At 40.4% G+C, this 27,724-nt stretch overlaps 1 protein-coding gene across 1 annotated transcript; it reads left to right on the plus strand.

Annotated features, from left to right (window-relative positions):
• NAIP (NLR family apoptosis inhibitory protein) lies at positions 1-26,074 on the plus strand. Its single transcript, XM_060759672.2, has 15 exons — positions 1-98; positions 3,125-3,714; positions 4,859-4,958; positions 5,678-5,756; positions 6,221-6,269; positions 7,573-7,698; positions 8,351-8,450; positions 9,738-9,819; positions 11,226-11,283; positions 13,904-16,012; positions 17,343-17,513; positions 18,285-18,446; positions 21,069-21,155; positions 24,321-24,485; positions 25,710-26,074. The coding sequence occupies exons 2-15, from the start codon at positions 3,129-3,131 to the stop codon at positions 26,072-26,074; spliced, it is 4,239 nt and encodes a 1,412-aa protein (XP_060615655.2). The 5' UTR covers positions 1-98; positions 3,125-3,128.
• The last annotated feature ends 1,650 nt before the right edge of the window (positions 26,075-27,724 follow it).

Consider the following 27,724-nt stretch of genomic DNA (forward strand, 5'->3'; position numbering starts at 1 on the left):
GGAAAGGCTTTCAGATGTTTGTCATTGCCGAGAAGAACTCTCTTTGTTTTTACTGATTTCTGCAGCGTTTGATCATTGGGTCAAGAATCAGGAAAAAGGTAAGTTCAGGTCCTGGCATGTTCTATTTGTTGAGTTTCTGATATTGCAATTATGTGTGTGCTACCATTCTTCAGCGTGCACACATTCAACCAGTGGTTGAATTCATAATTTATTTATAATGTGCATGGGGATAATACACCAGGTTAATTCACTTACTATTAAAATTACATTATAATGTTTACAATGCAGGATAGGAGGGCATAGTTGCAAACAGGATGGAAATCTAATTGCAACTATGCCATACTACCCTGCATATCTTCCTCCTGTGTATTACCGATACTTATTTTCCTGTGATAGGAGCCCCCAGTGGTGCAGTCAGGGGCTGCTCAACTCATTACGCAAAGTAAGCATTTGCAGTATAGTTTATTTTGCCCAGGGGCGCTCTTGAGGTGCGCTTGGGGAAAAATAGACCTTGACATATGCGAGTTGTAGTTACTGGGATGTATAGTTCACCTACAATCAAAGAGCATTCTGAACTCCACCAATGATGGAATTGAACCAAATATGGCACACAGAACTCCCACGACGAACAGAAAATATATATCAGTGATTGGTTGGGGGAAGGGGGCAAAAATACTGTTTGCTTACCATTGAAAATTACCTAGGGCTGCCTCTGGGTGCAGTGGGTTAAACTGCTGAGCTGTTGAACTTGTTTACTGAAAGATCGTAGGTTTGAATTCGGGGAGTGGCATGAGCTCCCACTGTTAGCCCCAGCTTGTGCCAACCTAACAGTTCGAAAACATGCAAATGTGAGTAGATCAATAGGTACTGCTCAGACGGGAAGGTAATGTTTTATGTTCTTGGGCATCGAATTGTTGCCTCTGTAAACCGCCCTGAGTCACCTGGGGGCTGAGAAGGGCGGTATACAAATACTGTATAGTAAATAAATAAATAAAGGCACTTCATGCAGTCATGCTGGCCACATGACCTTGGAGGTGTCTATGGACAATGCTGGCTCTTCATCTTAGTAATGGAGATGAGCACCAACCCCCAGAGTCAGACACGACTGGATTTAAAGTCAGGGGAAAAACTTTACCTTATTTCCCTGTGAGTCTTTTTCTCTTACAGTTCCCATATCTACCTTTGAGTGGAAACTCATTTTAATGTGCCATAGCCCACCTCAGGTCTAATATCAACACATCTTCTCTTTTGCATCCTCCTCTTCTAGCTTGTTTACATCTTAAAATTCATTGATAGCTGCTCCCGTGGACAATGGATTTACAGACCTATCAAGGAGGAAAGAAAACTTGAACAGTCTTGGTCTTAATTCTGATCCAAATTGTTCCCACACCCAAATGGTTATTTATCTGTATATATCCATGCATATGTTGACCTCATGTATAAGTTGAAGGCAGGTTTTGGGGCCAAAATTATGAATTTTTATATGACCTGTGGTAATTTGAGGTCATTCTGCAGAGAGGAAAACATACCAATACCACTTCAGGGAGTGAGATGCCTCTGTCTGTTGCTGCAATTTCCCTGTCCAGGCATTCAAAAAGGCCAGAAGTGGTGCCACAGTATAAAGAGTTGTGCTTCTTTTAGGTCCTTGGTGTTTCTTTTAGGTCCTCTCACGAAGGACTAAGTTCTTGTCTGTCCCTGCTTTACTCAGAGAAGGAGATGGGTCCTTTTTGGATCAACGATGCCGTATTCACATTGACCCACTGACCCAGGTTTTTGGGTTGATATTTGGCCCCGGTGCCACAGCAGGTTAAACTGCTGAGCTGCTGAACTTGCTGACCAAAACTTCAGCGGTTTGAATCTGGGGAGCAGGGTGAGCTCCCGCTGTTAGGCCCAGCTTCTGCCAACCTGGCAGTTCGAAAACATGCAAATGGAAGTAGATCAATAGGCATCCCTTCTGTGGGAAGGTAATGGCGCTCCATGGAGTCATGACGGCCACATGACTCCATGACTTCCAGTGTAAGGTTTCTCAGATGCCATGCTCCCTGCTCCATGGCACAGTGTCTAGAGATACCGAAAGATGGGGAAAGTCTATATATACCTCTATCTATTGTCTGTCCTGTCATTGTACAATCAGCATTGAATATTTGCCATATATGTATTCTGTGATCCGCTCTGAGTCCCCTTTGGGGTGAGAAGGACAGAAAATAAATCTATATAAATAAAAATGTAACGTTTGTTTGTGGGATTAACATAACTCATAAACACTGGTCGAATTGACACCAAATTTGGACATAATACACTTCTCAGGCCAACAAGTGACCATCACTCATAAAAACACTGAAAAACACAGCAGAAGAGACTTTAAAAGCCCCCCAAAATACAAAATACATTACAACGTATGTGCATAACCACATAAATACACAAATATATTCACACACATATACACATACACACAAACAGGGCTGTAGCCAGAAAAAAATTTCAGGGAGGGTTGAAAATTTGGGGGGGGGGGGGTTGAAAATTTCGGGGAGGGTTGAAAATTTCGGGGGTGGGGGTTGAAACCTGCCTCCTAGCTCATGCTGAAGCAAAAAGCACAGCAGGGGGCAGAGCAACCTTCAATAGCCTGCAGCTCCACTCCTGTCAACCACCTCCACCAAGTCTGGCCTCCTTAATGAGAGCATTCAACACACACACACTCAACTTGGTTGCTTCACAACATCGGCTATTGCTGCAAGTAATGACAGTGTGAATAAATTGTCAATATTTGCTTGAGATAGTGCTTACAGTTCTGGAGGGACTCTTAATTTTTTGCATCTCATAGACTTAGCATGGGGATTTGGTTAACCAGTTAAAATGCATGAGTAAACCAGGTTTTTTTTAAAAAAAAATCTGAAACATTTCGGGGGGGGGGTTGAACCCCTAAAACCACCCCCTCGCTACAGGCCTGCACACAAAACACATATACACAGACTGGGCCACAGCAATGTGTGGCAGGGGACAGCTAGTAAATAAATAAATTCTTAAAAGGGCCAATTGTGCCCCCAATGAGATGCACCTGCAAGGTAGAACATAAATTTAGAGACAAGAGATCTATAACTTTTCCACCTTCTTTGTTCTTTTTTAGCAGAATGGCTACTTCTACCCAGGAAAGTTCTGCAGAAGGTCCGAGCAGTAACTTTACTGAGCTGGACATGTCTTATCTAAAAGCTACCTACCCTAATTCTAACTTTGATTTTGACATGCTGGCAAAAGAAATGGAAGAGGAATACCATCAAATACGCAAGGAACTTCAAAGAGGGTTTAACTCTTCAATGAGAAGTGAAGTCCAAAGGTTGAAAACCTTCCTGTCGCAGCCACCTGGCAACGCTCTATCCACCTGGGCTCCCTTAGAGATGGCTGCTGCGGGCTTCTATCACACCGGCACTAAGACGGCAATACAGTGTTTTTGCTGTGGGCTGGTTTTGCTTGCAAGAAGCATCAGACGATCTCCTTATGTGGAACACAAGAAATTTTGGTCTAAGTGTGCATTCATTTTAGGGAAAGAGGTTGGTAACATCTCCAAGTATGAGATTAGAGTTCAAAATCCAAGCAGGAGTTACTCAGGAGTCACTTATAAAGATTTGGAGTCAAGACTTCAGTCCTTTGCTGACTGGCCATTTTATGCCAGAGACACTCAGCCTGATCTGCTAGCTAAAGCTGGATTTTTCTTCACAGGTAAATTCAAAGTGTTCTTATCCTGAAGAAATGTTTTATGTTCATAAATTAGTTGCTTTTACTAACTATCCATCCATGCACTTTGATGACCATAGTCCTTTGAAAGTTAATTTCCCTCAATTAACAAAACCGGGTTGCTGTGAGTTTTCCGGACTATATGGCTATATTCCAGAAGCATTCTCTCCTGAAATTTTGCCCACATCTATGACAGGCATCCTCAGAGGTTGAGAGGTCTGTTGAAAACTAGGCAAGAGGGGTTTATATATCTGTGGAATATCCAGGGTGGGAGAAAGAACTCTGGTCTGTTGAAGGCAGATGTGAGGCCTAGTTTCCTGCAGACCCCTCAACCTCTGAAGATGCCTGCCATAGATGTGGGTGAAACATTAGGAGAGAATGCTTCTGGAAGATGGCCATACAGCCCGGAAAAACTCACAGCAACCCAGTGATTATGGCCATGAAAGCCTTCAACAACACAATTTAAGAAAAGTTTGGCATATAAAGAGAATGTTTGCTTGTTAAGTGAATTATTTTGTTGTGGTACCTGCAGTACCTAAAAAGTTACCTTTTTACTGCAATTTTCAGAATCCCCTTGAGCATTGATCCCCAAATTTTGGTCCTCCAAAATTCAGCTCCCAGAATCTTAGACCTTAGGCCAAAGTAGGCTTCTGAAAGTTGAAGTTCAAAACATCTGGAGGACTGAAGTTTGGAAATCACTGCTCTGGAGGATTCTGCCTGGATAATTTTGGAAATGTTGGAAAAGATTACAAAGTTCAAGTTTAGCCCAGTGAACACGATTGGATGTGGATATTGCATATATCTAGTAATTTGTCTGTATCTTCAGAGAAAGTCCAGAGTGCCTATGGGTGGAAATCCAAAAGTTGCATCAGAAAGCATGTTATTGTTATAACAATTTCCTGCCCAGGCCTGATTCACGACCATATTGGCCTTTACTTTAGGTGGCAGACCACCAGGCCTTTAGTCAAGAAGCAACATAGATGTTGCTACTGCTGGTGCCATTATGGGAATTTTTCTTTATTTATATTGTTTTGCTCTTGTTTCCAATGTATACCCAAATGTACATTTTTCTTCAAGGAATTATGGGAAGTCCCTCCTGCTTCTTTTTTAATATTCTTTTTACATATAGGTATTAAAGACACCGTTCAGTGCTTTGCCTGCAGTGGATGTTTGGGGAATTGGGAAGAAGGTGATGATCCTTGGAAAGAACATGCAAAATGGTTCCCAGAGTGAGTAATTTGCACAAATCCCTTTATGATAGTGACAACCTGTAAGTCAAGATGAGCATATATATGATCAAGGATTGCCAGATTTCATGCCAAGATTTGACGTCATGTTATTTGAAGTCCTGTATGGCAATATGGGGATGAGGTGAGGGCTCTGTCTTTGTAATAATGATTCATCCCCCCCCCCCCCCCCTCTACAAATCTACATTTTCAACTTGGAAACACTCCAACGGAAGCATTTCCAAGGTGCTGGAGGACACTACTTATACTTCATCACACTAGAGAATTAATCCATTTAAAATCTGGTTTCTGCCTCCTGCAAAATTTTGGGGTTTGTAGTTTAGTGAGGCTGTTCAAGGTTCCTCCCTAAATTACAAACCCCAGAATTCTACAGGAGGCAGCAACCGGATTTAAAGTGGATGCATTCTCTAGTGTGATGAAGTAAATGTATCTTAGATCGCATTGAGAACAGAGAATTTGAAAAGCCCTTCAGCTTCCTGTTGCAAGTGTTTGTCACAATGTGCCCCTGACCACAAAAACTCTGTAAAAAATTATTTACAGTGTCTCACCTTGAAAAAACTTCATTTGGGCCATAAAATATAATTCACGTTTTAAAAAACTCATTGCAACATAAAAATCCACAGAATCAATTAACTCTTATTTTTTTAAACCTTTTGAATTTTTTAAAAAGTTGTCAATAATTTTTGTTTGCTATTTTATAGATGTGCGTTTCTTCAAAAGGAGAAATCAGATGAAATTAAGGAGTATATTCAAAATTACTCTGGATTTGTCGGCATTACGGTATCCTTCTTTGCCTTCACAGTATTAAAATGTTCACAAGACAACTAGTGTTCTCGCATCAGAGGGTCTGAACCAGGCATGGGCAAACTTGGGCCCTCCAGGTGTTTTGGACTTCAACTCCCACAATTCCTTACAGTCTACTAGCTGTTAAGAATTGTGGAAGTCCAAAACATCTGGAGCACCAAAGTAGCTGATCCGGACCCTTTTTTCCGATTCTCAGGTCGAAGGGGAGGAATCTCAGGGTAAGAATGAAAACCCGACAGCTGTCCAGCTAAACATCTGGCAGTCCCTGTTTGTGGAAGTAGAGAAGCAGTTATGGGAATCATGTCTATTCAGGGCAATCCATGTAGCAATTTTCTTTTCAATCTTAACATCAAACTCAGCATGGGGCTGCAATAGTGGCATAAAGACATTATAATGCACTTCATTTTATATTTATATACATATATTTACTTTTGTTTTAGGGAAAGCATTTTACTCCATGCACTGGGAAGATATTGGACTCTGATCCAGGTACACAGTGAAAATTCTATGGTTCTATGCCTACTACAGTTTAAATAACAATGCGAGTGCTGATGCTGATATTAATACAGGCTTTATGGGATTCCAAAGTCTTTGTGTTGAGTGTTGGGTTGGGTTGCTTTTTCTACCTGGAGATCTTTGTGCTCCAATTCCTGACTTTCAGGAACCCTTTGGAGTAAAATTTGATGCAAAATAGCAATGTTGGCAAAATCATGCCTTCTAGAGGCCCCTTACACCAAAGCTGTCCCTCCAGAGAGCATGCAAATTTGGAAGTATTTAGTATAATTCATACAAAAATAAAAGATATCTTACTATTGGGGAAAATTCTAAAAAGTTGAGTTGTGTACTTGCTGCTTAGTTTGCAGTGCAGATGCTCACTGCTGACGTGCACTTTCTAGACCTCTCTCTTAATATGATTCTTTATCTTGAAACTGGACTTGGGCTGCAAAAGACCACCAATGAGTGCATTTTATAAAGTACCCATGGCCATCTAGTTTAATCTGACACAGAGATTAAGAAAGGTGGATGGCAGGAATAAATCTAATGTTTTCTTTTGCAAAGAGGAGCGTTGTAATTTATTTCACAATTTTTTTGGATCCTTCCCTTAATATAATTGCAATTCTTGTAGTAGTTGCAATGGCTTTTCTCAGAAGTATGTTCTAGAATGTAGAGAATTCAAAGATGACTCCTCAAAATGTGTGGAGTTCATTGCAACTCATAAGTGATATGTTCAACAATACATTGATATTTTTGCACAAAATGTTAAAAGGTTTAAATGCCACATTCTGTGACCAGCATGGGAAACCTTTCTAATTTGGGGGCCACATGGTGGGCTGGAGTGGGGTGGGTGGGCTGGGAGGAAGAGGGTTCACCGGAAGTCCCCTCCCTCCCCTTCCTCCACTTCCTCTTCCCTTTTGGAGGCAGAAAGTGAAGGAAAGATGGGAAATGTTTGGATCCCAAAAAGGTTAGCCTTGGTCAGGATGAGATGGTGGATGGGAGAGACCCCATTTGACCTCATATTGCCTACTCCTGAAATATAATCTTAGAGCTGGAAAAGACCCCCCCCCCAAATAGGGCCATCCAGTCCACCCCCTTCCAACACATTCAGGTGAAGACAGGTGTTGTGTAACTTTGAAATAACTGATTCTCATGTGTTTATGTTATGTATGTTTATAAAGCTTGGCAGGCCATTATGTGCTAATGTTTATGCAGTAGTTATACATGTTTTTTTTTTAAAAAAAAACTGTAGTGAATTAATGATCTTTCAAGTTGCTGATATCTTTGGTTCCAAAAGGGGATTTAGAGCTTGCAATAAGCATCTATGGAGATGAAGGCTGCAGGCTGGACTCTTTCAAAACCTGGCCTGCGAAAGCACGAGTGGATGCTACTTCTTTGGCCAAAGCAGGATTTTTCTACACAGGTCAGTCACTTCTCACTCTTTTTTGGTACTGTGCTTTTAAATCAGCAGAGATAGTGATGTGATCTGCACTCTCCTCAAACTTTGACATTTCTCTGAGTTTACCTATGATTCTTATCAGAATGTGAGGTGAAAATGGGATGGATTTTCCAAGCACCAATATATTGTGAGGCTTCCTTGGCGTGAAGGTTTTGAATGGATACCTTAGGACCATTAGCTTCACAAAAGCCCTACTTCTGGCAATAATAGAATTACTAGAGCTTAAAAAAATTAAAATAAAGTGTGATTTGGCAGTTTTAGGAAAAGAGGCTAAAATTTTCTTTAAGACAATGTAAGAGTTTCTTATATTGATGTTTGTACCTTTGTTGACTGAGCATAGTGCCATTAGTGAATGGGAACAAAAACTATGTCAACAGATAAAGCTGCCCTCATTAAGTACCATTTTGTGGGATTAGGATGTGTGGTCTGTCAAGAGATTTATTTCTTCCATTCCGTCCTAAGATTATACATTTTCATATAATATATGTATTACAGTGATACTATGGGACTCCTATACTGTGTCATATAGAGGAAATGAATTCCTGTGATGCAATGGCATCAGTAGAGTTGGTGTCACCTCCATGGATCTCCTCTCATCCCTATCACCTTCTTGCAGGGAAGATGGACATTGTGCAGTGCTTCTCCTGTGCTGGATGTCTGGCTGAGTGGAAGGACGATGATGACCCGTGGGAAGAACATGCTAAATTTTATCCTCAGTAAGTGATTGCTGAAAGATGGCTCACCACAAATGTAATTTGGCTATATGCTTCGGGTCCACCCTATCTTCGAAACTGCATCTCTTTCTATGAACCGGTGCAGGCTTTGAGATCTGCAGAGGAGGCCCTTCTCTCGGTCCCACCACCGTCTCAAGCACAGTTGGTGGAGACGAGAGAGAGGGCCTTCTCGGTGGTGGCTCCCCGGCTCTGGAATACTCTCCCAAAATAGATTAGGTTAGCCCCCACCGTCCAATCCTTCCCATCCAGCCTAAAAACATGGATTTATAAATAGGCCTTTGACCTCAAGTAGGCTGTAATGGGCCTATATGGGATTGACACTCTGGCTCTTTAGTTTGAATTGCTGGAAGCTAGTTTTATCTACAGGTGTTCTGCGTTTTAAAGTGGAGAATTTTTATTTTATGCTATGTGTTTTGGTAGTGGTTTTTGTTATATTTTTATTTTATTGTTTTATACTTACGTATCGTTTTATGTTATATGTTGCCCCTTGGAGTGCTGCCCCGAGTTTCTTTGGGGAGATGGTGGTGCGATATATCTGTGTGTGTGTCAGAAGCGACTTGACAAACTGCAAGTCGCTTCTGATGTGAGAGAATTGTCCATCCGCAAGGACGTTGCCCAGGGGACGCTTGGATGTTTGATGTTTTACCATTCTTGTGGGAGGCTTCTCTCATGTCCCTGCATGGGGAGCTGGAGCTGACAGAGGAAGCTCAACCCACTCTCCCTGACCTGTCGGTCACCAGTCCTGCCGGCACAAGGGTTTAACCCATTGCACTACCAGGGGCTCGGAGTTTAAGTAATTATTATTATTATTATTATTTGGAAAAAATGTGTGAAAATGGAACCTATATATACACTAAGGGAGCTACTACAAAATTGCAGTAGGGAGACATTAGCTTTCCTCAGCACTGTGTGTGGATTTCACATGAATTTGTGTACAAGCACCATTATCCCCACTCACAAGGATTATGGGCAACATAACCCAAAACATCTGTAAGTTTACACAGTATCATAAAAATTGTGATCATCCAATTTTAAGCTGCCCAAATGGCTCCTTGGTTTGCAAGTAGGTTGTTCAGACCTGAGTCTGACCTGGAAGAAAACCAAGAAGATAATTGAGGGCAAAGCCACTGTTGCCAAGCCAACAAAATGACTATGTTTTCTTGTTCAATGTATTATGTCAGATGAATGCTCTGCAAAGAGCAAATGGCAACTCAAGCATTCTTTTTGCTGATACCACTTGATACATCTACCCTTATAAATGTATTTCAGTTGTAATTACTCAGATCCAGAGAGAAAGACATCATTGGAGAAGCCACACAATGAAGCCAAGGCTGAATCATGGCATAAAAAGGTAAAAGGTAAAGAACAAGAGTGTTAGAATGTCAAAGGTGTAATTGTGTCAGCGATACTTTAAAGTCTAATCATTTTTATAAGGAAACTTTGTTTACACAGAGTCGTAATGGCTATTGGGTATGTAAGCTCCTATCTATATAGAATCCCAAGAGCTATTCAGCCCAGTTTCGTAACAGCACAGAAATCCAGTGGTGCATTGCGTTAAACCACTGACCTGCTGAACTTGTTGACTGAAAGGTTGCAGGGTGAGCAGGGTGAGCGCCCACTGTTAGGCCCAACTTCTGCCAACCTAGCAGTTCGAAAACATGCGAATGTGAGTAGATCAATAGGTATCGCTTGGGCAGGAAGGTAACGGTGTTCCATGCAGTCATGCTGGCCTCATGAGCTTGGAGGTGTCTGTGGACAACAATGGCCTTTTCGCTTAGAAATAGGGATGAGCACCACTCCCTAGAGTTGGACACAACTAGACTGAATATCAGGGTGAAACTTTACCTTTATGCCTATTTCAACTTGTGTAACACTGCTCTGTGACTAAGGAGACCTTCCAAATTCATTTGCTACAGAGACTTTGGTTACATCCATAAAACATTTTTTAAAAGAAGTCAACTCCCTTGAACTCAAGGTCATTCAATACTAAGTAAACTTAAATAGGATTGTGATGCCAGAAAATTACATCAAAAGAAATGAAAAATAGTAGCCTAAATTCAGTTGATTATCCCAGGCAGGAACGAACCCTTTGAAATAATAGATATTTGATAAGTCATAGTTATGTAACTTTCATTAGTTCAGTGGATCCACAATGTTTGAGATTAATAGTTGGATTTAGGCCACTGTATTTCCAGTTTAATGCATTCTTACTGGCATTCATATTCCCAGATAGTGTGATGAGTCCTTGATTATTGTACTGCAGTTCTCTATGGATTTTGATGTCATTGGAGATTGTTTTTATTGGTTGCTTGGAACAGGACTCAAGGATAATCTTTTGCAGTCCTTCCCATCCTTCTTGAAATTTACCATCAAAGAGTCATGCTGGGAAATTTCTACTGATGTTGTAGCTGCTGGTTATATGTATATATGTATTCTCACTGTTCCATATTATTCCTCATGCTGTGGGACATGTGTATAATATCTCCTCTGAAGGGGATCATGTGAAGTTCTGGTGTTGCATCCTGATAGCATCTTATCCCCCCTCTCTTTTCCACACACAAGGAAAATATTCCACTTCCACATCGTTGTTTCATCTTAGCAATGGCCCAGATGAAAGAGCAAACAAGTTAATTCTTAATCCAAATGAGGCAAATGTGTTCCTGACCACCTTGAACACTTTTAAGAGATGTATTTGATTTTGTGTTTTAATTATAATTTTGTGTTTTATTTGACTAAATAAATAATTTATTCTTCCAGCAAATGGACTGTAAAGATGATTTGCAAGATACAGAAGTGCTCAGTTCTGCCATGACTAGTAAGTACTTCCACTTAAACTTGGCTCAAAGTTCCTTTAAAAATCTAAGCTGGAGTCCTGCATCACACAGCATAGCATAGCATAGCAGTTCCATATGTGGAGCTAGGCTACAAATGGCCATTCAACTTTACCTGGATTTACTAATGAACTGCTGCCTTCTCCTCATAGCCATTCTGAGCCTGGTGGAAAGAAGCAGGAGGAGGTTGGAGAAGTGTTTGGTTGCATCTTCATAGTTAGATGCAAAATGGTTCAATAATCAGATGAGGTCTGCCAGGATCCTCAGGAGTTCTCAGTAGATACTGCAATAATTTTGTGTCCGACTACAGGAATATAACCAGATGTTTCTCCAATTCTCCATTCTCTATCAACCATGGAATGGTCATGAGCAAGTTGTAGAAGCTCAGCACCAAGTCCATGGGGGCTGGGTTGGTTGTTGTGGAGGAAGGAAAGAAATGACATATGCAGGTAGGAGTTACACCTGTGTATATCACTAACATAACACTGACTAATGTATGTATAACTTGGGTTTTAAGGTGGATCCAATCAGGCTCATGCTGTCCCAAACCAAGTGGCTTCTGGGTCTGTGGTTAGTAATATTCTTTAGGTTTTTGTCTGAAATTTAGTACTGCTGTCCAATTTATTGCATTTGTGTAGCCCAAAATACTGTATCCTACCCTTCAAACAATTTCAGAATCGCAGATAGCTCCACATGACTCCCAGACACTTCACTAGAATTGAAAGGGGTCCCCAAAGGGCATCTGTGCAGGGATGCACAGAAATTTAGAATTTCAGTCTAAATTCTGGAGTACATTCATTGCTCCATTGACATGAGAGCCACCAATCACCTATCTAATTGTGCATTCCCATGTAGCTACTTCGTAGTAAATTCCACTGATTTAAATTAACATCTGATAAAGAGGGCTATAGTTCCTGAAAGCTTATAGTAGGGTTAGGTGTGACGATGTGTAAATTTTATTCCTTTGGTTATGTGTAGTTTGGACAATGGTTTAGGGATGGTAAGTATGGGAGGTTATGTTTTGTGGGAGTGGCTTGGCGTTAGCTGAGTTGCCATAGCAACAGGGGCGGAGCCAACCGCCTCTTCAGGAGGCATCTGTGTTTTAAAAAGTCAGTCAGTGGCCGGAGAGCTATTGAGAAAACACTGAATCTTTTGGTGGAGATTCAGGGAATGTGTCTGTAGCCAGTGTGCTATAGGGAAAAACTGAATCTCTTAGAGATTCAGGGAATCAGTTGGTGACCAAAGTGGTTGCAGAGAAGGACCCAGTACAGGGGGTTGTTGATTCTGAAATAAGAATCAAGGTTTGGCTGGGTTTAAGCCTGTTGTGCCAGCTGTGAAACCTTATGAAGTGTTTGCCTGAGTTTACTCATGAAACCCTTCCAATGTATCCATCAAGATTTATGCCTCTTTTGAAGAACAGTTATACATTGTTATACTCCTGTTAAAATAAACTTGTTACTTTTTCCTCAAGCCTTGCCTGATACAGTTTCTTCTAAGTTGAACGGCCTGCAATAATAAAGTCAGCCAGAAACAGTCCCTTTATAAAATAGTTCCTAGGCTGATATTGATCGTTGCCCGGCTTCCCTCATAGATAAGGTGGCAGTGGGTGTTTTACCACTCGCACCTTCACATTCGGTGGCATTAAAACGGTCATCGTTACAATTGGTGGCAGCAGTTTAATAACGGACCTCCTCACATCGCAATGTCTAAAGGAGCAAAGCCTTCCTTCAGCCTTGTAGTGAAGCTGATGCTGTAACTCAAGGAACAGATAACACAAGAGAAATGTGCTTTCCTAAACAACAGAATCCCAAAGTATTACAGATAGATGTTGATTTAGTGTGGATGGTTAAGATGAGTGTACCAGCTTCTGTGTTAGCAGTGGTGTTTGCACAGAATTCTTGGTAGGGTTCATCTGCCAAGAATAAACTCTAGTTTATGGTCCTGACTGCTCAAAAACTGAGCAAACCAGGATTCCATGTTAAGACGGCACACTAAGCATGCCTTTTCTCACTTGTTTAGTTGTTCATTCTAATTTGGAGAGTCAACTAGAAGAATGTGACTTCATGCAGAATCTTGGATTATTTATGCATGTCAAGATTGTGGGGATTTGTAAAAGGACACCATGATGTGGTGGGTCAACTGGAAATACGTGTGTCGTCAGCTCATTGGCTGAACATGCCAGGGGCCAGAATTCTACTGTTTACTACTGTCTCTGGCTTTCACCTCAGAGAGTGAAGAGAGTACTGACTGGAAAAAGCCAGGAAGGAAATGGCTGCCACCTCTCTGAAGCCTGATCATTTCTAAGGCATGAAGCATATTTTAAAGGTTGTTTAAAATGACAGTTTGTTCTCTGTAAGAATTCAGAGAGATTGCTGTATATATTGTTGCTCTGTTTGACATTTTGAACTGAAGTAAAGTTACTGTTACTCGTTACACAAATCTGAGTGACACTTATTACACTGCAAAGTATATTTTTGTTCAGAAACTGTGGTAAAGCTGTTTATTTACATTTACAACCTCCAACAAAGATAACCAGTATGCCATTTCAAGACATGTAATTATGTCATCAAATTTCACAGATGTTTCTACTTTCTCTTTCAACAGATGTGGCTTTTGAGGAACATAAATTGCTTCAAGAACAGTTGAGAAGGGCATATGATGATATCCATTTTAGGAAAATGTTTCCATTTGGGGATTCTGCCCATTTTGCTGTTGATCTGAAGACTCTCTTTGGGGACCTAGCCATTGTTTCTAAGAATATCAATAACCTGCCACTGCAACAGCTCACATTACCTGAGGTTCTTGAAAACTTTCAGTCCATTACAGTTCTAGAAGGGGAGGCAGGCAGTGGAAAGACTGCATTGCTTCGGAAAATAGCAATTCTTTGGGCCTCTGGATGCTGTCCCATACTCAGTAGATACAAGCTTGTGTTTTATCTGTCCTTGAATTCTCAAAATCGTGATCAGAGTCTAGTGGACCTTATTTGCAATCAGGTGGTGGGTCTTCAAGGAGTATTAACCCAAGAGTCCCTGGAGAACTTGTGTCAGCATTTCAAAAATGAAATCCTGTTCCTGTTAGATGATTACGATGAAATGAATGCAGTTCCTTATGACACTGAAGACTTGATTCAAAAGAATTACCTGAACAAACACTGTTTAGTTATTGCGGTTCGTACAAACAGGGTTGGGAAAATCCGCCAATATGCCAAAACCATTCTGAGCATCACAGACTTCCCCGTGACAAGCACCTTCTATCTGCTTAGGAAGCTATTTTCACATAACAGTTCACTTGTAGAAGACTTCTTCATCCAGCTGCGAGTAGAAGAAGCAATGCATTCCATGTTCAAAACTCCCCTTTTTGTTGTGGCGCTTGGGACATTTTGGACTCAAAATCCTAATGGCAGTAAATTCCTGGATTTGGTCATTTTAAATGCCTACATGTTATACACCTCACTGAAATATGCTCAGGCCCGTGATCGTATGAAAGCCGCGGTATCTGCCTGTGGTGAACTTGCCTTGCAAGGTCTCTTCAAATCCCTCTTTGAATTCAGTGAAGAAGATCTGTCTGAGGTTGGGCTGAGTGAAGATGATGCTCTCTGGTTTGGTCTACTGAGCAAATTCACGGCCCAACGTCTTTGGCCAATCTATAAATTCTTCCATCTTTCATTCCAAGAGTATTTTGCAGGTCTAAGGATGAATGAGCTCCTGAGTTCAGATGTGCAGGAAGATGTGAACAGAGGGCTACAGTATTTGCAGCAAATAAACACCTTTGTGAAAATCAGTGGCCGCTACCAGTATATTTTGAGGTACGCCTGTATTGAAGCTTCCAAAGCAGTACCCAAAATAGTTGCCCACTTACTCAGCTTGCCCAATTGCGAGAAATCATTTGAAAGCCAAGTAAAAAATGATCTTTATCTACAAAAGACTCCAGAATTGAAGTTGCGACAACAGGAGCTTCTCAGTGTCACCTTAACATTGTTCCCGGAGGTTTATCTTTCAACATTCAGGGATTTTGTACTGGAACTTGTTACCGAGTTAGCTTATCAAAGCAACATGGCTCCTGCTTGTTCTCCTATGATCTCACAGTTCCTTGCTGGAAGAGAGTTTTCTTTAGACCACTTTTCTTCTAACGGTTTCATCCGTCGCTTCTTTCTGGACTATCCAGATACTTTGTTCTTACCCAGCAGATTTGTGACGAAGACCATTGGCAAAGAAGAAAATGTTGATTTGTCGTCTGTAGAAGAAGCATGTTATTCCAATCTTGGGATTCCAGTTGTTGACCAAGAATATGCTCCTGGTTTTAGGCTCTTCAGTGATGTTTCCAAGCAAATAAAAGAAGATGAAGACAGTATCAATAAGTTTAGGACTTATTTCCCCAGACGTTTTCCAGATTCAAGAATAGCTCCATTTCTATGTAAAAGAGGTCAAGTAAAGATCCCACATTTACAATTTTCTGCCAAGTACATTAATGCTTTCCGGAATGATGATCTGGAGAATTTAGCTGTGCTTTTCTCAGTTTTCAGTCATATTGACTTGAGGCTGCAGAATTGCAAAGGTCTGCTGGAAAATATCAAACCAGCCATTGAAAATAATCTGGAGTACTTTAAAGTGTGCAGCATACATAATACAGACTTGAATTTAGTAGAAGTGAACCTCCTCCTTTCAATGCCTTCACTTGAATCTCTAGAAATTATGGGAAAGGCATCAATTCCAGGTACAGTATCATGAACTTGAATGCTACTTTTTCTTCCGTCTTCTTTGCCTTTAGAGCAATCTACTAATTATATAAGGTTATATCAATTGAGGGCTAGAGATATGCAGAATACTGTATACTTCAGTTGAGGAAAATTGATATAGTCCTAAGCATTATTTGTTTAACCAAACAGTTGGTACCAGAGACAGAAACAACATCTGTGGAATATAAACAGATATATAAACCCAATTTTCCTAGTTTCCAACAAACTTCACAACCTCTGAGGATGCTTGCCACAGATGCAGGCGAAATGTCAGGAGAGAATGCTTCTGGAACATGGCCATACAGCCCGAGAAAACCTACAACAACCCAGTTGTTGTTATTGTTTGTGCTCATTAAGTGATTCTGTTTACTTTGTCTCTTGTAAAAAAAAAGCCTGCCCAACTATAGTAGAGTTGGAATTCCACTCTTTTCTAGCAAATGCATCATTACATTGTTTATGGCAGATACTCTGTTGGAAGCCAACACCCAAAATCTATTTTTTTCCATTTCTTTCCCAACTTCTTCCCAATGTAGACATTGCTTTAAAAAATTGCTAGATAGAGGTGACTGGATGCAAATTTCTAAATATGCAAGTACAATCAAAACAAAGAGAACTGGAAACTAAATTTTAGGCGGTCTAGTGGAGACCTAAGTCTGAAGTACGTTATGAAGTACTATTATACCTCTGAAACTGTTATAGCTAAAACAGATATATTATAGGCAATGTAAAAGGAAGAATCTTTAGATGGAAAAGGTAAGGAGCCCGAGAGTCTACAGCAGGGTCCTCAGATGTTTTAAACAGAGGGCCAGGTCACAGTCCCTCAAACTGTTGGACAGCGGGATTATAATTTGAAAAAAATATGAATGAATTCCTATGCACACTGCACATAACTTATTTGTAGTTCAAAAACACTTTAAACAATACAATAATGAAAATGAATAACAATTTTAACAAATATAAACTTATTAGTATTTCAGTGGGAAGTGTGGGCCTGCTTTTGGCTGATGAGATTGGATCATTGTTGTTGTTGTTGTTGTTGTGCTGTTTCAAGTCATTTCCAGCTTAGGTTGACCCTGAGCAAGGGCCAGGTACATGACTTTGGAGGGCCGTATCCGGCCCCTGGACCTTAGCTTGAGGACCCCTGGTCTACAGAATGGATTATATGGACCAATATTATTTTTAATTAGTTGTAATATTTATGAGTTTAAAGAACAAATACAATTTTTTTACAATTGTATCTGTGATATTGGACATCTCTAATGTAGACCACTGCTATTGAATTATTGTTTGTTGCCTTATATGTTTCAGAATCTCTGTTCTTAAATTTGGACCAATATACATTCTTGAAAGAATTGTCAGTGGATCTACCTGATTGCCAAAATTTGTTTGACATCATCCCAGAGGGATTCAAAAATCTTCATGACATGGAGAAATTTATCATCTGCAACATTCAGTTTCGAAGCAGTTCACCCAGACTTGGTAAATGGAAACATGCATATACAGAAAATAATTCAGGGAAATTTGAACATGATGCAATTCTAGGCAGTTTATTGAAGTTATTTCAAATAAGTGTGTCTTGGCTCAAAGCCACGCTAAATGTGCAACTGTAATCCTATGCCTGTGTTACTGTGAGTTCTGCTAGCTACAACGGGACTTACTCCTGATTTAACATGCGTAAGACTTCACTGCTTGCCCAATTGTTTCCAATAAGATACAGAGTTCAGTTCAGCTTAGGCATCACTAAAGCTTACTAATATTTGAACTGAAACTATAATGCAGTCCTAAATTGGGCTCAGAGTGCCCGGTGACGCAGCGGGTTAAACCGCTGGGCTGCTGAACTTGCTGAGTGAATATTCAACAAGAATTTAAAGACATGAAGTTATGAGTAAAACAAACAAGTTATTTTAAAAGAAGTCTACTTGAATCTTTTTCTGCTGAATGCATTGAATAGAAGCAAGATATTTACAAGCTCAGCAATCATCCATTACTCAATCAACTAAAGGAATACATCTGAAACACTGCTACCCAATAGGTTATGAACCTAACAGGTCAAAATCCATAATCTCCAATAGGGCTGTTATCCTAACAGGTCATTATCCTTATCCCAACAGGTTATGATCCATTATCCCAATATATGCTGACAGAAAAAGGAATATTTTCGCCTTTTAAAAAAGTAAATGTATACAAGGGTTAAGGGAAGTCCTTCATAGTTGTATTTTTTATCATACCATAAAATGTTTTCTTTTACAGCTGAATTCATACGGAATTTCAAAAAATTATCTGTTTTTCATCTGAAGAATTCTTATTTTTCTGATTTGGAGAATCTTATGGATGCCATGTCTTTTTGCAAGATGTTGACAGAACTAGAGCTTTCTGGCTTGTTTTTCACAGATGAAGACCTGTTCTTTCTTAGTAAGAGAAAACTGAGAAACTTTTGCAATATTGATAATATGTTCCATTTCTGTTCAGTCAAAAGGTTGTACTTTATAACTTGTGGGATCATTGAGTTACACAGAGTAAGAGAAAGCTGCTTTCTTATCAATTAGACAATGCTAGCTGATCACCAGGCACATTTCTGTCCTTTCCAATCTCCACAAACCATTGAAACAAACAATATAAAAATATTCAGGCCCCACACTTCTCATGTTCTTCATCATAATTAAGACAATGTCATATGTATTAGCAGTCAGCTTGAGCATTGAATTATGACTCTGGAGACCAAGATACGAATCTCTGCTCAGCCATAGAAACCCACAGGGTGAACTTGGGCAAGCTACATTTTATCAACCCCAGTGTAAAGCAAAGGCCAACTCCCTCTGAACAAATTTTGCCAACCCCCCCACCCAAAAAAACCAAAAAAAAAAATCATGATCGATTTACCTTAGGAGTGTCATAATTTGTAAACAACTTCAAGGCACACAGCACACAAACATATCTATTAAACTTTGACCCAGACCATTCATGATGATCTTGGAAGACTGGCAGTGAGAATGTAGAAACTGATCATTGTATGTAGGTGCTAATCAGAATAATTAACATCTACCCCACTTCAATGGATATTGAGGGTACTAAAGATGGGGTAGTATTCTTTTACCAGGATGACATTTACACTGCAGAGGCCTCTTTGCTTAAACCTCTGCAGGTATAGCACTACCTCATTAGTTGTTCTCATGGTAGGGACCAACATGGTGTATTTCAGGAGATGGCCACATTTCTGCCAGATGTGAAGCCTTCTTGATAATTTAACAACAGCACATATTCAAACCTCAAACTACAATGGACTGAGGCTAGAATCAAGAATTCCAAAAGTTTGCTAGTGTTTTGCCTTCATTGCAGCAAACTAGCAGACTTTCTGCCATACGCCTCCTCTTCTCCCATAGGATTGCCCTGTAGGATATTATAGGATTTTCCTCCCAGTACCCTTTCAAATTGTTCAATAAGTAAACAGCTAGTCATTTAGAAGATATGTAACTACCATTACAATCAAGGCAATTTTCAGTGTTTATATTTCTAATAGAGAATTAGACATTAGGCAGTCAAAGTATTATGAAGTGTGCATTTTAGAGAACTTATGCCATCAGTCTTAGAAGAACTGCACCAGCTTCCAATTTCCAAATCCAACTCAAGTTGCTGATCTTGACCTATAAAGCTTAGGGCCAGAATATCCAAAGTCTGTACCCTCTCATATAAGCATGCCTTATCTAAGATCATTGGCAAAGCCCTCATTACATATTTTACCATGGTGGAATATCATAGTGAGTGTGAACATATGGCAGGAGTTGCTCTATAGCAGCAACTTGACTATTGACTTCCTCTTGAGGGACATCAGGTTGGCTCCATCCCATCTACCAGGCAGCAAAGACAATGCTACTTCACTTCTTCTTTGATTCTCAAAAGTAGGGGTGTCTGCCCTGGTTTTGGAACTGTTTTTTAAAGAGGAATTTTGGAGTGCATGTAATTAGTTGTTAGTTACGTACTTACTTTTCTAAAAATGTTTTTATTGACTGCATTTCCAGGGGAAGGGGGGAAGGGGCTCTAGTGAGTCAAGAAGAGATTATTCTGTGTGCTTTTGTCTACATTTAGAAATGTTACTTAAAAAATCAATCCGAAAAACCTGGGTCACTCTATCCATCCATCTATGCAAGTACTATATCTTAACTCTCATCAAAACAAGGAACCATCCCTTTTCTGAATAGACTGGCAAAAGGTGAGAGTTTGGTCCATCCCAGAAGAACCTAAAAGAAGTACCATGATGCCACTTCTGGCCTTTATGGACGCTGGGGTGAGGGAATGGCAGCAGTGGCTAGGGAAAAGCTGGCCCCTGGACCAGCGTTGCTGCTTTCCTCTCTCTACAAAATGATCCTCAACTTATCCATGGATCATATCAAAATACATGTTGGCCCCCAAACATACCCCCAGTGTATACATGAGGCCCACTTATACACGAGTGTGATGTTGTTGATATGTTCAGTCGCTTCCAACTCTTCGTGACTTCATGGACCAGCCCATGCCAGAACTCCCTGGCAGCCATCGCCACCCCCAGCTCCTTCAAGGCCAAGCCAGTCACTTCGAGGACAACATCAATCCATCTTGCCCTTGGTCGGCCCCTCTTCCTTTCTCCTTCCATTTTCCCCAGCATTACTATCTTCTCCAAGCTTTCTTGTCTTCTCATTATGTGGCCAGAATACTTAATCTTTGCCTCTAATATCCTTCCCTCCAGTGAGCAGTCAGGCATTATTTCCTGGAGTCTGGACTGGTTGGATCTTCTGCAGGCCAAGGCACTCTCAGAATTTTCCTCCAACACCACATGATACATGATACATGAGTGTATATATAGTAATAAATGTTACAGACATCTTTTGAAATGTCTTATGCACTTCAATAGCTCAAATAATGAGAAATAGACTAGTAATATGGCTGCAAAAGTCTCTTCCTCCCTTGCATTGATATACAGCCAACTGAATACATTAACTATGCCATCACCTGTATAATGCGCTTCATCTAAGACTATATTTATATTTACCTCTTTTACAGCTGCTGCTTTGCCAAATTTTGCTGGACTAAAGATATTGAGGCTCAATGGCCTGAATGTCGACAGCAAGGAAATTGGTACAGCACTGGGTATGGTTTACCTATTTATTCTTCAAAATTATCTTCTAATGTCAATATACACAATTTGTAGTCCTTCAGATAATGCTGACTCTCAAGTCCCATTTGTTCTCATTGTTGGAAATCTGAGCTTTTAAACTCAAAAATAACCCTCACTTGGAGTGATTCCACAAAATATAGCAGATGCCAGAAGCGCAGTTCATAACTAGCAGGTTACATGTAGTGAGCAAGGATTAACCTTCATTCATCAGGATGGAATAGGATCGCAGGGAGCCACAACTTCATAGGTTCCAAAATATATGTATTTTTAAGTGAAAAGAAATCCATTCTGGATAGAAAAAGTTCTTGGAGCTAACTAGCTTACTAAGCTATCTTCTAACAAAAGAGGATAAAAATAAAAAAACAGTATCCACGATCTAGAGCTGGAATTTAGGGGTCTTTGCCAGGAGGCAAAGACCAATTAGACTCATCAAAGAGTTCTTTTTCCCTGGCGAGATAGAGAAGTACCCAATATTTTTCCCTGATTTCCCAAAGAAAGGTCTCACCAAGTTGAAGAAAGGCCATCGAGGTTTAATGTGATTCAGCTGAAAAGGATGCAGAGTTGCAATCATTTGCCAAAGCTAAGCATGAGGAGAATACACCAATACATATTTATAGTAAATTCAAAGTTGCAGAGTTCAAACTTCCCGCCCCGGCCTCCCTGCTGCCTTCCACCGTGATTGGACAATGGGCAAACAGCTGGGAGGCAGCCCTCCCGCCCCCGGTGCCTCTGGACCAATCAGGAAGCTCCAGTGGTCCATAGGATCCAATGGGGAGACCTCTGCCACCTGGCAGCGACAGCAAATCAGGAGAGAGGGAGGCGGGACGATAGAACACAAAGGAATCTGTGAATCAGTCTTTTTTTAAAAAAAGGAAATGCCATGTGGCCTGCGAGACAAAAAGCTAAAGCAGGGCTGACCTATTGTGTTTTGAGTGTTGTAAATCAACATGTCTAAAAATATCCTTCCTGGCTGTGAGACAGGAGAACAATGACGGCAGCCTGGGGTTAATGCTATCAATGGGAAGTAAACAAAAAGCAGAGGGGAAGATTTCCCCTTATCTTACTTGAAGAGTGACAGAAACTTTGCCAAACAATTACTTACTCTAGTGGGCCATCTCCGATGCTAGAGATAAGAATCCTTTCCTATTGTCCATGCAAGAGTGTCTTTGGCTGGGGGGTTTCTGTAATCGCTAATGGCTTTTGTTCCCGAAGGCCAGGTGGTTCCCTTACATATTTCTTTGGAGGGAGAAAGGGGCAAAGGGTCAGGCTAGGGTCAGGAATACAAGGAAACATAAAAATCATATAGAAATTATACACAGGGAAATCATATGCAGGTATCTTCCCATCCAGGACCCCAGAGAGAAATTAATAATACCAATTATAAAAAGCAGACGATATCAGGACACAGCATGAATTCATAAGTTGTCTTGAAGAAAGTTAATGGGTAGAGAGCGAGTCCTTGAAGAGAGTGAAGTCCAGGAATGTAGCAGAAATCAAAAAGCCACCAAAAGGAGTCTATGGAGTTCCACTGGGCCAAAACACAAAGCCCTGCAGCGCTGGGATGGAAGTCTGTCCTGTGGTCCTTGGAAAACTGTAACTCCTTCCATGGTCTGGAGCCCAGGGACCACTCTGCTCCCTGAAAGCCTCATGGGGTCCTTGCTATTGTTAGTGTCTTTGTAAATTGACCAAGACTCAACCCCTAATGTGAAGTCTGGTGCCCTTGCCCTTTGCAGAACTATAAGTTACTATCTCTTATTGGGAGGGGGGTCATGCTCGGCTTCATCCATGCAGCTACATTTTGCCTGGAGAAAGGCAAGATGCGTCCACACTCAAAAAAGACAAAAGGAAGAGAGAGGCCAAAATGTAGAGTGACCACTAGCTGGCCACTTGGAGTGCCTCTGGTGTTGCTATAAGAAGGTCCTCCATTATGCATGTGGCAGGGCTCAGGTTGCATTGCAGTAGGTGGTCTGTGGTTTGCTCTTCTCTGCACCTGCATGTTGTGGACTCCACTCTGTAGCCCCATTCCTTAAGGTTGGCTCTGCATCATGTGGTGCCAGAGCGCAGTCTGTTCAGTGCCTTCCAAGTCGCCCAGTTTTCTGTGTGCCCAGGAGGGAGTCTCTCATTTGGTATCAGCCATTGATTGAAGTTCTGGGTTTTAGCCTGCCACTTTTGGACTCTTGCTTGCTGAGGTGTTCCAGCAAGTGTCTCTGTATATCTTAGAAAACTATTTCTCGATTTAAGTCGTTGGCATGCTAGCTGATATCCAAACAGGGGGTAGACTGGAGATATCACTGCCTTGGTCCTTTCACTATTGGTTGCTACTTCCCGATGGATGTCAGGTGGTGCAATATCGGCTAAACAGTGTAATTTCTCCAGTGGTGTAGGGCGCAGACACCCCGTGATAATGTGGCATGTCTCATTAAGAGCCACATCCACTGTTTTAGCGTGGTGAGATGTGTTCCACACTGGGCATGCATACTCAGCAGCAGAGTAGTAAAGTGCAAGGGCAGATGTCTTCACTGTATCTGGTTGTGATCCCCAGGTTGTGTCAGTCAGCTTTTGTATGATATTGTTTCTAGTGCCCACTTTTTGCTTGATATCCAGGCACCGTTTCTTGTAAGTCAGAGAACAGTCCAGGGTAACTCCCATTGCAAAGTATTCACATTGCTAAGTATTCAAAGGGGGAGGAGATTGTAGCAAGCAAAGAAGAGTAAAGGCAGAGCCCCTTTAAAGCCCCTTCTGAAATAGGCATGCATAGGAATTTGGGGGAAGGAATTCCTCACTCTAATTCTATCTAGTCTAACTACTCATTGAGGGCTAGAGACTTGTGCATTCAGGAATGAATCCCAACACTCCTCATTTGCTATACTGGCCAGGATCACAGAAAATCAGCAATGCCACATGGAAAGACATAACTTCCTCACCTATTCTAAAATCTTATTATTGGGGAGAGAGAGGGCGAGGGGCAGGTGTCTGATACTTAAAAAAAAATCATAGCTCTGAAATTTCAGAAATAGAGTCGGGTAAGTAATTAAGACTTCAATATTTTCCCCAGTTTCCTGGGGGTAATATAACTAATGGACTTGTATTTGCATAGATTTGGGGTATGTAAAAAACGAATTCCAAATGTTTTGCAGGAGAAGCTCTGGCTCCTCTTGAGAATTTGGAGGAACTTTCTCTGCCTGTTGGAAAAGGAATGACTGACGCAGCTAAACTAATTCTTCAGCAATGCTCCCATTTTCCAAATCTCCAAAAGCTGGAGTTTAATCAGTATTTGAGTGGTGATGGCCTCTTGGAAATAGGTAAGTTTTTAAAAAAATCTCAGCAAACCTTTCCTCTGCCCATAATAATAATAATTTTTGTACCCCACCTCCATCTCATCGGGGCGGCTTAGATAGAGTGATCAACATTATCTTCAGATCTGGCCTAGCCATCTCATCTTCTAATAATATTTAGGGACATCGGCTGTGAAATGATCAAAGGACCCTACCTCACAAAAATATTAGAAGATTCTTGATCTGGTTCTTCCCATTTGACTTGTTGCACCAGAACAAGTTTAAGGCTCAGCCTTGAATAAGTACAACCTGCTGCTGACTTGCTTTCAGAGAAATTCAGTTTTAGCATTCCCACTCATAAATGAATGATATGGTTCATTTTTTTATTTTTCCTAGGATCATTATCTTGCAAACATTTTGCACTATTCTCCTCATCATGAGCGTATATGCATTTCTCAGCAATACATCTCAGCTATTATTATCATGGTTTGAGATGGTTTAAAACAATTTGGTTTAAAAGTGGATACAACTGATTTTCATGATAATGTTTGTGTATATTTATAGTTTGTTTTTATTCCAGCATTGAATGTTTTCTGTATTTATGTTGTGCTCTGCCCTGAGTCCCCTTCCAGGTGAGAAGGGCGGAATATAAATGTTTTAAATAAATAAATATCAGAGTCCACAGTTCTTTGAACCACTTGGTGTCAAATGGATGCATGTCTGGTTCCTGGAAATAGAGCAATTGCATAGAATTTGAGAGCAGGTATAGGCAATTACTTTTGAGGCATAAAATTTCTTGCTCACTTGCAAGTCATACTGATTGGGGGATTATTGGTTAAAAATATTATTGATCAGTCTTTTGTATTCACCGTATTTTTGCATGAATTAAATCTAATCCCATTTAATTACAAGCCATGCAACATAAAAAGTCATATAGAGTCAGCCCTCAGTACCCATATTTTCTATGCATTGAAAATATTTTTTAAAAATCCAAAAGATAAACCTTGATTTTACATTGTTGTATATTATGGGACTTCTACACCCACATATTTTGTTATCTTTGGTGGTCCTGGAATGGAATCCCAATGGATACCAAGGGCCCATCGATCCATATCCCAGAGAATAAGAGACAGAGTTCAGAATCAGTTCCCATCTATCCCCAAAGAGGTGAGAAATACTGAGATTGCTATCAGTTTGGTACAGTATGCATTTTTACAACTTTGGAACCTATATTTTATTCTGTTTTTTAAGCAAAAGTTGCAGCTGGTGGAGGTTTCCAAAAGCTTGAAGTCTTGAAGCTCTCGGTGAACCACAGCATTTCAGAAGAGTTTTGGAGAAGGTTCTTTGAAACATTGCCCCAGGTGCCAAAATTACAGAATGTGGACTTTAGTCGCATTTTCACACATCCAATCAAATGCCAGGCAGCAACGGTGAAGTCTTTTGTCCAGTGTGTCTCCAGGCAGCACAGCCTCAAGGTTATTAACATGATTGGTTGGTTGTTTGATGAGAAGGACCTCCAAATGTTTGACGTCATGAAGGAGCAACATCCGCAGTCTAAACTTTTAAGCTTGAATTGGAAATGGATGTTGCCTGTTTCACCAGTTATAAATAAATAGAGAAATAGAAGTGGGCCACATTGTGTCAAACAGTTTAATATATTTGTTAAGAAGGACAGATAAGGATGGGTTCGTATTAAATGACTTGTGGGGATTTGCCAGAATTCATTGATTTCACTGAGCATATATAAAATCAATGCCCTTGGATGTTTCCTCCTACACATCATAAACTTTTTACTTATCTCAAATTTTAAGGAAGAAATTTAAGAAAACAGTAGCATAATGTTTTTCCAAGAAATGTGGTTCTAGATATGTGGAAACGGCATCCAGGTGTGACATCCAGGTGAAGCTATAATTCCTCTGCATACTAAAACCTTTCCAGTGGCTGCCATTTTATCACTGTTTTTATTATACAAATCAGCATTTCAAATTGATATTTTGGCTGTCTGTATGTTTAATTAAAACATTGATCTCGTTAAATGAAATAACATTTAACTTGAAGTATAAAGCAAACGATTGGAGGAAAAAACACAATCTGGCTGGGTGCACTATCATTTCCCACCCGCCCCCCAATAAAAGATTTCTGATCAATGTTTTTTGGTGATTATGAGCTATAGTTGGATACGGACAGTTAAGATGATGTATACATAATTACCTCGTAAAAGAAGATTTTTGTGAAATGTATGTTTAGGTAAAACGGATTTTTCCCTTCTCCATCAACAGTAATGATATTGCACATAGTAGTGTAGGCATAACACATTGAGACATATCTGTGAAGAAATAAACTCAACAATATGGAAGTAAAGGTTTCCCCTTGCCATTAAGTCTAGTTGTGTCTGACTCTGGGGGGTGATGTTCATCTCCATTTCTAAGCTGAAGAGACAGCATTGTTTGTGGATGCCACCAAGGTCGTGTGGATGGCATGACTGCATGGAGTGCTGTTACCTTCCCACCGAAAAGGTACCTATTGATCTACTCACATTTGCAGGTTCTCAAACTGCTAGGGTGGCAAAAGCTGGGGCTAACAGCTGGAGCTCACCCTGTTCCCCAGATTCAAACCACTGAGCTTTTGGTCAGCAAATTCAGCAGCTCAGCAGTTTAACCCGCTGCACCACTGGGGGCTCCTACAGTATGGAAAATCAATTGAAATTCTAGTTCTACTTTAAACAAAAAACCTAGGTGCCAACTCTCTGAAAGTATTCAGATTTGTAATTAAGTTAGATTTACAACTGTATTGGAAAATTTTAATAAATATACCCATTGACTCCAATGTTAAATACAATGTATTACTTTATTCAGTCAAGTATGACACCAAATCCAGGTTTGATTTGCACCAGTGTTCAAATTCATGTCCCAAAGCTTCTGTCCATGCCAAAAGACATGTATCTGAACATAAGACTTGCTGTAGATCATGCATGAGCATACTGATAAACGTTTCATCATGAAGAGGAAGAAGGGACACAGCTTCCTTTATCCTCAAGGTATGAAAAGGCAGCAGGCTGAACTGGAGCCCCAAGCTATGAGGAAGGAAGCAGCAAGGAGAAGCATAGTACTATGTAAAAAAAACTGGGGAAAAAAACTGTTCCTGTTTAGAAAGTGTTATTTCCTGTTTAATTGTGCAATACTTACTTGTTATACTCCAGAAACTTCATTTTTGTGGCTGCCACAAACCATGTTGAATTGGTTGACTCTATGAGATATTCATCGAAA

This window comes from Anolis sagrei, chromosome 2 (genome assembly GCF_037176765.1).
Source record: "Anolis sagrei isolate rAnoSag1 chromosome 2, rAnoSag1.mat, whole genome shotgun sequence".
NCBI lineage: Eukaryota > Metazoa > Chordata > Lepidosauria > Squamata > Dactyloidae > Anolis > Anolis sagrei.

What these genes read in the sequence shown, in the direction of transcription:
- NAIP (XM_060759672.2), top strand. Translation starts at nt 3,129, where the DNA reads ATGGCTACTTCTACCCAGGAAAGTTCTGCAGAAGGTCCGAGCAGTAAC. An exon ending in AGCAGGATTTTTCTACACAG is followed by an intron (nt 7,699 to 8,350) that starts GTCAGTCACTTC and finishes ACCTTCTTGCAG; the next exon opens with GGAAGATGGACATTGTGCAG. An exon ending in CATGCTAAATTTTATCCTCA is followed by an intron (nt 8,451 to 9,737) that starts GTAAGTGATTGC and finishes AATGTATTTCAG; the next exon opens with TTGTAATTACTCAGATCCAG.